The 11,462-nt window shown below is 35.6% G+C and overlaps 1 protein-coding gene and 1 long non-coding RNA gene across 2 annotated transcripts; both read right to left on the bottom strand.

Annotated features, from left to right (window-relative positions):
- Window positions 1-636: 636 nt before the first annotated feature.
- LOC111796209 lies at window positions 637-5,903 on the bottom strand. The gene is made up of 2 exons (XM_023678958.1): window positions 5,766-5,903; window positions 637-4,477 (listed from the first exon to the last, which is right to left on the bottom strand). The coding sequence occupies exon 2, from the start codon at window positions 4,347-4,349 to the stop codon at window positions 2,022-2,024; it is 2,328 nt and encodes a 775-aa protein (XP_023534726.1). The 5' UTR covers window positions 4,350-4,477; window positions 5,766-5,903; the 3' UTR covers window positions 637-2,021.
- Window positions 5,904-7,387: 1,484 nt separating this feature from the next.
- LOC111794896 lies at window positions 7,388-10,814 on the bottom strand. Its single transcript, XR_002815145.1, has 3 exons — window positions 10,514-10,814; window positions 8,707-8,765; window positions 7,388-7,719 (listed from the first exon to the last, which is right to left on the bottom strand). It is a non-coding gene; the product is annotated as an uncharacterized LOC111794896 (long non-coding RNA).
- Window positions 10,815-11,462: the final 648 nt, after the last annotated feature.

Here is an 11,462-nt window from a genome sequence, read left to right as displayed (position 1 = left end):
AATGAACTGCAGGAATGGTTCCCCAGACAGAAAGGGAGGTTGCCTATATCCTCTCACTCTTCTTCACCAACCAAAAGCATCAGATGAAGCATTTTTCACTAAGAAAAATAAACAAAAAGCAAACCCTTACATTATTGTACTTCAAATTCCTCATGCCAGACACCTGTCAATCTCCAATTTCCAGAGGGGTTAGTGCAGCAACTCCCACTGTGACAAGTATCAAAAAAAGTAATATGCAATATATATATATATATATATATATATAGAGAGAGAGAGAGAGAGAGAGAGAACATAAAAAACTGAAGAGGAACAACATTCTCGAAGATATAAATGCAAATGATCAGGCTTTGTTCTGTTCTAAGACGCTCACAAAATTACAACAGCTGATTTGAACAGTGTTTATGAACGAAAATGAAGAAGAAAAGCATCCTAAATGAATAATTGCATATCATATGGTGCAAGAAAGAGCTCTCACAGAACCACCACATAAAACAACAAATGCATAAAGATCTGAGCTGAATATCATATAGAATTTTAGAGACAGATGGAAACAAGCCACTATAGAAAAAAGAAAAGAAAATGGTATGCTCACAGTGGTCAATAATTGGTATTACAAGCTAAGAGAGTGCTGATTCGCTCAAAAGAAATCTGTAACACTGAATTTAAATTGGCTATTTGTCTCTACAATTCTATAGAAAATGTCGAGACAAAAAATATCAATGCATACTATGATTCTCATGCCTGTGACTAATTGGACAATCACTAGAACGCACAAAGATGAGTATCAATTCTCCAATTCACAGCACCAATCAGCTATAAACTAGTGATATCAGTACCAATTATTATAAGCTCTGCAAATCTTCATCCATGTGATTACTGGTGTAAAGTGCCCAACAAAGACTAGTTACGTGTCATAATTTGCAAAACAAAAAGGAAGATTTTGGTATTTAACTAATATAAAGAAAGATTGGCAGTACAACACATGCAGTCACAAAGATTAAGATATTTTGCCACAGAACCATTATGAAATTCCTCCACTTCTATAAGTTGAAGATAGTTTATTCTGAAGGTTGCCTGTTGGCTATCCTTAAAGATGTTCTTTCTTCCCCTCCGTACGTACACCAAGAAGCCAATTGAGTTGAAAAAAATACCTGCAAGACACATAAATTTGCCACCCACGTCTAGATGTACACAGACAGGATGCATGTGTGTATGTATCGCATGTATGAATGGTGTCTATTCATGGTCATACCATGCACATATTTGTATGTACAATTATGCATCAATAAATTTGCATATAAAATGACTTTTACATGCGTAAGAAACCATTATATATATTGCTTATGACAATCATTAAACATGCCCTCTGGCAGCAATACCATTATGATCCTGGCGGAGTCAATGAGAAAGTTCTCTGAACTTTTCGTACATATATATAGGTTCAAAGCTAATCCTGTGCTTTTACTTCTAAATCACCCATTTTCTATAAGTTCCAGCGAGGAAAAAAGGGAAAGGAAATTAACTAACAAAAACCGAAATAGACTGCCGGAGCTCTCATCCTTCCTGTTGATTGTTGAACTAAAAGAGACTTCAATAAGGAAGAAGAGAACAAACACATTTCGAAGGATCCTTACAAGAGAGAGGAATATGAACCATAAGTATAAACGCCGTCCTTAAATGAAGCCTTTAAGAACAGGGTCTGAGTTAATTAAGTGCTAAGGAGCCACAAATAACCAGACCCTAAAAAATTTCAGGTAAGTAGAGAAAAGTTGGATCTCATTTTTGTCCCAATTGTGATGGTCATCATCGATGAATTTCTCGATAACTTGAGAGATTTAACTGTCTCAAGTACATAGCCACAAAACCAATAAACAATCGGAGCAACTATGGATCCAGTCCAAACAAAATCAAGAAATTCTCTACAATTTTGGTCAGACGGAATTCAAAAAATGCACCTATTGGGTATACCTCGATCAATCTCCACATTTAGTTGATTTACTTTTGTTGGCATCATCTGCCTATCAGCTTCCTGAGATACCCTGGAAGACAACATCGCCAGGCATCTTAGTTTGTTCATCTTCCTGAGTTACTAAATCTACCTTCCTAGCTTCCAAAGGGTCTTCCACCTCATTAACTACAGTTTCCTGGCTAATATGAGATATCTCTTCTTCAGTTTTTACCTCAGTGTCCTCTGTTGTTGCCTGATTAGATTCTGTATCCATCTGGAGGAGCTCCAAAGGAGTTGCTGCTGGATCCAATTCCCTATAACCCTTCGGAGCATTCGGAGCTTCTTCTCCCGTAAGCAAGTAATTGGGGACCTGATGGGAGAAGCGGAACATCTCTTCTCTAGGGATCTTCCTCACTTCTTTCAGATCCATGTGTCTACGGAACACAGTCCTGAAACCAACAACCTTAACAAGAGGAGCAACAGACACGCCTTGTTCTTCATTAAAATCATCAAGCACTTCTACCATATCGTATTTGTGTATTGTTTCTTCTGAAGTATCTTTATTCCAATCTGCAGACCAGTCTCTGTAAAGAGCCCAGACTTCACCCTTCTGAGGAAATATCCGAATCACCCCTCGTAAACCTTTCATCCAGCAAACTTTATGTGAGAAGGAGTTCAATGATCTTGTGCATTCGTGTCTCCCAATTCTGAAATCCCCACAGGTTTTTGTGAACCCCAAACCTACCCAGTCCATAGGGCCAATCTCAGCGTTGCTTCTTGAGTTGAGCCAACTGATGCGCATTCTGAATGGTTTTCGGGAAATCACCTTGTGAATTCGCGCATAGAAACGAGGCATTCCATCATCATCATCATAACAAGCCCAGACTTGATCATCCCCAAATGAGCTTTCAGCTCGGTCCAAGTCAAAATTATGAAAATCAGAATCTGGAACAATAATTGAGATAGGATTTTTCTCACTACCTGTACTTTTACCAGCTAAAGAGCCTGACTGAGGCTTCCTCTCATGCCATCCTTTACTACTTGCAGAAAATTTACCATTAACTTTTATATCAGGAGTTTCATCATTCACCACATTCTTTTGCTTCTTGGACTGTTTATTCAAAGTTGGTTTTTCAGCCAATGAGCTCCATTCTTTAAGTTTCTTACTAATTTCAGCTCGAGCCTTGTCCATTTGCATGTTCCGAGTTTCAAAGATTGACAACTCTCTGTGGCTATTTGTCCTGTTAAATGCACCATAAAGACCATAAAACTTTTGAGTATCAGGATAATTCTTATTTAATTCAGGTAAACGAACACCAGCTGATCCATCTCCTCTGGCTATTTGGTTTGCCATGTGGACCCCATAGCTGTTAATTCCATCAGTTTTTTTCTTTTTTGAATAAGGAAAGTGACTCCTCTCCACTTCAGTTGATGGCTGTGTCTCATCGCGATCTCTTTTCCCTTTCTCAATTGCTTGTTGAACCAAATTTGCAGATTGAGCGGAAGCTGAAGAAAAAGTACTACCAACACCAGCTGTCCGGGAGGAAGGGCCCCACTGAAAGTTCGCATTATCAACTGAATTAAGGCCCACAGAATGCCCAGTGTCAGGATTTTTAGGATTTCTACCAGTACCATGGACGTTGCCACTAACAGGATGCTGTCTAGAATTTTGAAGCTGCTGCTGAGAAGACCAACTAGGAGACTTGAATACATTTGGGGGTGGAGCCTTCTCTACAGCCAAAAAAGCTTCATGACAATTAGGGCAAAGGAGGGTGTGATTTAGATAGATCCCAAGGTACTCGTAATGAGTCTTGCATCGATTGCAAAGAGTCCAAAAAGTATCTGGTTTCTTATGGGAAGGCTGAAATGAGGTAGCCCCTACCTGGACCTTACTTTGAACGTTCCTTGCATTTGAAGCAACATTATGAAAATTTTGAAAGCCATTTGCACTTGGCGGCACAGAAGCATTTTGAGTGTGGGTAGAAGTTTTCTGTCGACTACCTTTCGAATCCCTCTTCTGATTATAAGCCAATCTCTTTGTCTTGTCAGATAACAAACTCCAGGCCTCTGAAACCAATTTAAACGCACCCTCTGCACCAAGTGACTTGTTTTTATCAGGATGGAGGACAAGAGCCAATTTTCTATATTGTTTCCTAATAGTCTCATCATCAGTCGAGTGGTTCACACCAAGTATTCCATACCAATCCGCTTCCCCATTTATCTTATTCTCTGCAGAGATATACACTTCGAGAGTTGTCATCAGTTGAGAGAGACCATCAAGCCCCGGGTACAAATTTTGAGCCTTCAAAACAAACTTCTTTGCAGCGGAATAATTTCTCTCGGTAAATTTTCTCTCAGCAATTTCTTTCGCTCTAACTGCCTCATCTTTATTGCACTCCATAATAACCTAAAAATCTGAATATTAAGAACCACACCTATTTATAAAACTTCAGTTCAACCAATAATATCAGGTTCTACAGCTCAAGAAACTTCTGCTCTAAATCAGCTGTACTTTAGATATTAAAGTACCTGATACAAAATCAAATAATAAGTTATACGGACATCTGCAAGTATAAGCAGTACAATGGATCTTTTATGGAGAGTTAGGTTGAGGAAAGGGAATTGCTAAGAAACTTAGAGATAGATTGATTACATTCATGCATTAATATGTATATCAATATTAATCATAAAGCACAAACTGAACAAAATCCAACTCAGATTTAATGCAAAGTCTATAATACATCTTCTTATTCATCATAAATTGCCTTAATTTCTTTACTCCCCAATGCATATAGTAGGCACGGACATCATCTTATTACGAAAAAAGATAATTCGCTCATTCAACTCAATACGACGTATTTCTAGAGCTAACAAATAGACTGTGCAGCATGTTTTGTTCAGTGTCCCTTTAGTCTGAAATGTTAGAATAGATTATTTATGTGTTTTTAATAATAATATTTTTTTCCGTGCACAGCTGAAAACTCAAATGAGCAAATAATTTGCAGGCATACAACGTGGTCAAATAGGAACCTAGGGATATTTAAAGACGCTGTAGAAATTGGGAAGAGACATACAACGTGGCAGATCTCTTAGCTTCTATTTCAGGCAACCTATCCAAATCCTCTTTCAACAATTTCAATTGGCGCAATTTTTCGCAAGTCCTTGGGATGTTTGGAGCATTTCCTTTATGTAATATATTCAATTTCTTAATCTTTAACCTCAAAACTTCCAAGGTCGAAAGAAGAGTAAACTGCAACCCGTAACACATTGTTTGTATTGGCTTATCAGACTGTCAATTACAATTTACATACACGCACCCAAAACCAGAGCCTGTACGCATACGGATAAACTTATAAAAATATTCACATAAGATCATTTTCCTTTCAGGGTCTTATTATTCTCATACGCCAAAGAACTCTTCACAGAGAAATGACCGATCGAGCCACCGCACATTGCATCGATAGTTCTACAAGCTGAATTAACGATATATTTCACAAATTTAAACCCACATTCTCCTAAAAACCCCATCGCAAATTCAGCTACGAAATTACAACGATTCCGAACTTGAAAGCCAGTGAACAGTAACCGACAGTTAAGAAAAACAACGAATCGGAACAACTAGAAACTAAGGAATGATCCAAGAACAAGGGATTAGAGCTCAAAGTTAACGGTCAAATTTTGGTAAGAGCATTTGAATTGAAGCAATCCAGTAGTGAAAAAGAAACCCTAGAACAACCGAAACTTAGGGGGAACAGATTTAAACAGAAAGGAAACTGAATCGGAATCATAAAAATTAGAATATGGTGGAAAGAATTACCTAATACGAAAAAAAATAGGAGGGTTCCGAGTTTGAAGTGATTTGAATCTGAGAAGACCATCGCCATGTACAGTGACCCATTTGTCAAAACCCCCTGAGAGCCTGAGAGATTTTCCAAATGCCCAAAAAAAAAAAAAAAAAAAAAACTGAATTTTTGGGGGAGACAAAAAATTAAGAATTATGGCTTTGGTTAATATTTAACTTTTTCTCTCTCCTCTTTTTTTTTATTATTATTTTTTTTTATGGGAAAAAAAAAAAAAAAAAAAAAAAAAACTTCCTTAACTAGAGTTAAATTTTAACTCTAGTATAAGGTTTGTAATATGCTAAATATAGTTAATTATTTATGATGTATTTTTCTTCCAAATAAAAATTGGGAGGAAAAATGGTAAGAGAACATTTATTAATCAAATTTGAATTTACAAATTTATTTGTTTTTATATTTGTTACTTATAATTATTATGCCAAATGTTGTAAGTTTAATACTTTCCTTTTGTTTCTTATATATTTATTTTCTTATTATCTTTTAAGTTTAAAATAGGAATGTCATTAATATTTATATTATAAAGGAAAAATTAGATGAAGGTTGGATGAAAGTCCCACATCGATTAATTTAGCGAAAGATCATGGGTTTATAATTAAGGAATACTCTCTCCATTGGTATGAGGTCTTTTGAGAAGCTCAAAGCAAAGCCATGAAAATTTATGTTTAAATGGACAATTTCATATCATTGTGGAGAGACGTGTTCATTTAATAATATAGTTTTTACGATTTAAGAATTTTTTTTAGACAAATTTTAGAATTCTTGGAAGATGATATTGAAATGGTTGAAATGATTTTTGTACTATTTAAATCACTAAAAAAACGTGTTTTTCAATATTGAAAACTATTTTTATGGTATGAGAAAATATGTAGAAATATAAAATCAAACATTAAATTGATTTTTCAATGCTGAATAGTAGGTTTATAAGTAATTATATACTTAACAAAAGTAACTGACTCCAAAACACGCACTAAATCTTCAGAATAAAGTAACTAATGAGTAGATAGCTAACCTGGGTATAACTCGATCCATTAAACTATTATAAATTTTATCTAAAGATTAAAAGTTCGAATCTTCAACTCACCTGTTGGATAAAGTTCGAATCGTTGGATTGAACTGAAAGTGAATCCTATATTATTGCACATCTGACTAAAAAGGTGAAAAGATCCGTGAAAATATCATTCCTTAAGACAGCCGGACTCTCAAGAACATATGAATAGTTCATAGCACAATAATAACTAAGCAAAGGGAATTTTTTTTAATTGGTTTTCACTACATTTAAGGCACACGTTTGTATCATTAAGAAAAGTACCAAAAAAAAGAAAAAAAGGTTTGAATTCAACCACATTTATGGTTGAATTTGACGCATTAAACGAAGCACGTGATTGTTTGGTTGAGAGACATTAATCTTTATAAATTTCAAACCATATTTAGAAAGGTAAAAGGAAAGGAAATGAATAAACATGATGGTTCAATTTCAACTGGAAACTTATCTCAACAACTAAATTAAACTATAAAATGATCAAATTCTAGAACTACAAAAGCTTCAAAGTCATTCTATTTCCTTTTCTATTATATTGTATAGAGCAACGAGGAACATAGACCGAAGCTCCTATTAAGCCGTGTATAAGTATTGTTCAAATAACTATATAAGTTTTGTCGACCTGAACATAGTTCAACTAGTTTAAACATTTAGCTTCGATCATTTGATCGAAAGATTGACTCTTCACGTCATTTCAAATGCAATAAATAAATATAAGTTTTGATTTGCAAGCTGTAATATCCTTTTAAAAAATGGAGCTGATGAGAATGAATAATTGGTTACATGGTGTACATGTTTGCTTCCCAAGCAGCTTCCTCAGGCAACTTGATTTTGGTTGTCACAGCACAGTCCTTTGGTTAGTTCACATAAAACTGCAGCCAAATAATACTTCATGTAATTCAATGAGTTTTTGGACAGAAAGAAAAGAACCTTCAAAACATATGCTTGTTTTTACATAGCTTTCCGAACATCAGGCACAAAATGCACTTCATTTGTTTTCTCGTGGGTCACTAAGAGAGAGATGAAGTGCTTTCACGTGGATATACAGTGTGCTAGACATACAAAAGACAAAATGCATGTTGTGGATGTCTGTCTAATGCATGTTGAGGATTATTGGGAGTGAATCTCACCTAAGTTAATTTAGTGGAAGATCGTGGGTTTATAAGTAAAGGAATAGATCTCCAATGGTATGAGGCATTTTGGAGAAGTCCAAAACAAAGCCATGAGAGCTTATGCTCAAAGTGGACAATATCATACCATTGTAGAGATCCATGATTCCTAACATGGTATCAGAGTCATGCCTTATAAAATCCTCAAATATCGAACAAAGAATTGTGAGCCTCGAAGGTGTAGTAAAAAATGACTAAAGTGTTGAACAAAGTGTATACTTTGTTCGAGAACTCCAGAGAAAGGAGTCGAGCCTCGATTAAGGAGAGGCTATTCGAGAGCTCCATAAGCCTCAGGGGAGGCTTATAGTGTACTTTGTTCGATGGGAGGATTGTTGAGGATTATTGAGAGTCAGTCCTACATTGGTTAATTTAGTGGAAGATCATAGGTTTATAAGTAAAGGAATAGATCTCCATTAGTACGAGGCCTTTGGGGGAAGCCCAAAGCAAAGTCACGAGAGCTTATGTTCAAAGTGGACAATATCATACCATTGTGGAGATTCGTGATTCCTAACAATGCATACATCTAGTACTTGGCTCACGGATTAGAGACGACGGATTAGAGACGACGAGAGTGGTGAAGTGTAAAAATTAGTGAATAGTCAATACCTGACTCCCGAGTATATATAGCCTGTAAGATTAACAAATTTATAATATATGATAAATAGGCCAACATATCATATATAGGCTTACCTCTCCATCATACGACGAACAAAACCACCCTGTAACCCGAACACCCTCTTAATGTACATCTAAATAATTCAACATGTTGTGAAGAAAAGTAAGTTGCACAAGATCCACGGTCATCAATCACATAGGCAGTTCAATGTGCAGTAGGCAACAAGTATTACAATTATCAATTTGCAGTCTACAACTAAAGTCACAAATACAACGCTGTATAGCACTAACAGCCAATGAAGTCATTCACAAAAATAATGTAGTATCATACCTTTTTTTCCAATGTAATTCTGTTGAGCATAGAAGACAAAGTAGAAGAAGACAGATTGAGATAGATAAAAATCTAAGGCATGTGACTTTAAGTGGAAGGTTTGAAGTGATTTCCGTAGCTGAAGGCCCTTGTCTGTAAGGTAGAGGTAAGGAACTACTGAAGGTGAGAGCCGATTGAGATCCCCCACTTCGAACTTTTGTGCAACGCACTTTCTTTTTGCCATATATTGATCCTTTTACATATCACCAAGGTAAGCAGCTAAGCAATTTTTTGAAGAATGGAGGCTTATTGCCAACTGCTATGACAAGGGGGTGATGACTGTCACAGATACATATAAAAGGACCATTTTTGTTTCCTTTTTTGATTCCCCAAGACCAGGCCAAGAAACTTTTAGTTCTCTTAGTTGATGTATCCAGATGCCTTTTCCAATATTCAATAAAATGACAAAGCTCGTAGGTTAAAATTACAACTACGACATCAAGTAGTAAAAAACATGGTGACCAGAAATGCAGAATAATGCTAAGAGACGAAGCAAATCATGGAGGAGTTTCCATTTCAGAATAAACAAACAAGAGAACCAATAGTCTTGTGTAATTACATCCAGGTTGGGAATGACCTTTGTAAAATCCCACGTTAGTTGGGAGGACAACTAAACATTCTTATATATATAAGGGTGTGAAACCTTTTCCTAGTAGGTGTGTTTTAAAGGACAATATCTGCTAGTGGTGGGCTTAGGCCGTTACAAATGATATTAGAGCTAGACATCGGGCGATGTGTTAGCGAGGAGGCTGAGCCACGAAGAGGGTGGACACGAGGCGGTATGCCTGCAAAGACATTGGACCCTGAAGGAGTATGGATTGGGGGTCCTACATCGATTGGAGAAGGGAACGAGTGCCTATGAGAACGTTGGGCCCTGAAGGGAGGTGGATTGTGAGATCCACATCGGTTGGGGAGGAGAACAGAACATTCTTTATAAAGGGCGTAGAAAACTCTCCCTAGTAGACACGTTTTAAAAACCTGTAAGAAAGTGCGAACGGAAAGCCGAAAGAGGACCCTAATTTAATAGAATAACTTCAAGTTATTTTCAGTTGAGTTATCGTCATAATAGCCCAAAGAATCTTCATTTGTTCTCAAAAGTAACCTCTCCAGTCCAAAGAGAATGAGCAGTTTATTTCAAATCCAAACAAAAGTTCATGTTTCCAATAGGCAGATAAGATGAGTTGAAATCAGAAAGAAAATGGTGTCCAAGTTAAATCAACAAAAGAAATGATCACGGAAGAATATTGCCACGAATTATTTAGTCTAGTGGGGAAAACTACAGCACAGAGCAAATGTAAGACGCTCCACTCCACTTTTCCAGTCACAACTTACCATTTTCCTACAATCCTTCTACAATGGCCAGACATAGGAAAAACATACCTTGATATGGAAGAAAACTTGTTCATAATCTAAACATTCTAACTGCAAATATAAACAATTGAACTACAGCAGTATATTGTCTTCGAAGCCCTAATTAAATCAGAAGGAAGATAACCAATTAGAACAACGCACCGATCAAAGCTATGAAATGCCGAAATCGCCAATTTTGTTCTTCAAGACGAGTGAAAGTTGATTAACGATATAGGAGAAAACTCGCATAAATTTTAACACTCACCACAAGAACATCCAATCCAATCCAATCCAATTTACCTTCTCGTTCCACACAAAGCACCTCCAGAAACAGCTGAATTCATCGAAATTATGGAAGAGATGAAGAATATTTTCGATTGTAAGGCAATAAACCAAGAAAATACCATAGCGCTGGAAGGGATTGGATAAACATGCGCCCAATGGAAGTTACTAATGGCGTGAGACTCGCTTTCTGATTACTTGAAAGCATTTCATTGGCTAATTTGATATAAATTATATATAATTTATATTAGTTAATTTTAGGTAATTAATTGAAAAAAAATTTATATATGTTTTTTTTAATTAGTCCTTAATCATTAAAAAAAATATTCAATTATATCTCATATGATAAATAAGAGTGTTGACCGAGAATCCGACCCACTTCAGCTATCCAACCAAAACCAATTTTTTTTTTATTAAATTAGATTACATTTTTAAGATTATTACAAAAATTAATAATATTTGACGTTTGTAACCAATGTTAGTAATACATTTGACTTATGAATGGTTGATATTAACTCGACAACCTAACTCAACCCACCTCGAAAATATAGAGTTGAGTTGGGTTAGATTTAGTTAGATTGTAAACTAATTGCTCGTCACCAATCCAACCAACTCAAAGTTTCAAATTAGTTTTAAAGATTTATTCAATCCAATTTAATTTACGTATAAAGTCAAAATTAATTAACAAACATAATTATTTTATTAATATATTTAAATACATGTGCCTTGATATAAATATTAACCAAATTGTTGTGACACATAAAACTAAATTTATTTATCAACAAAATATAATCGGTCAATTTAATAAATTTCATTTTTTTTAAAGTGT

This window comes from Cucurbita pepo, chromosome LG05, assembly GCF_002806865.2.
Source record: "Cucurbita pepo subsp. pepo cultivar mu-cu-16 chromosome LG05, ASM280686v2, whole genome shotgun sequence".
In the NCBI taxonomy this organism is placed as follows: Eukaryota; Viridiplantae; Streptophyta; class Magnoliopsida; order Cucurbitales; family Cucurbitaceae; genus Cucurbita; species Cucurbita pepo.
The sequence above is the reverse complement of the archived record's forward strand: the minus strand, read 5'-3'. Positions and strand labels throughout refer to the sequence as shown.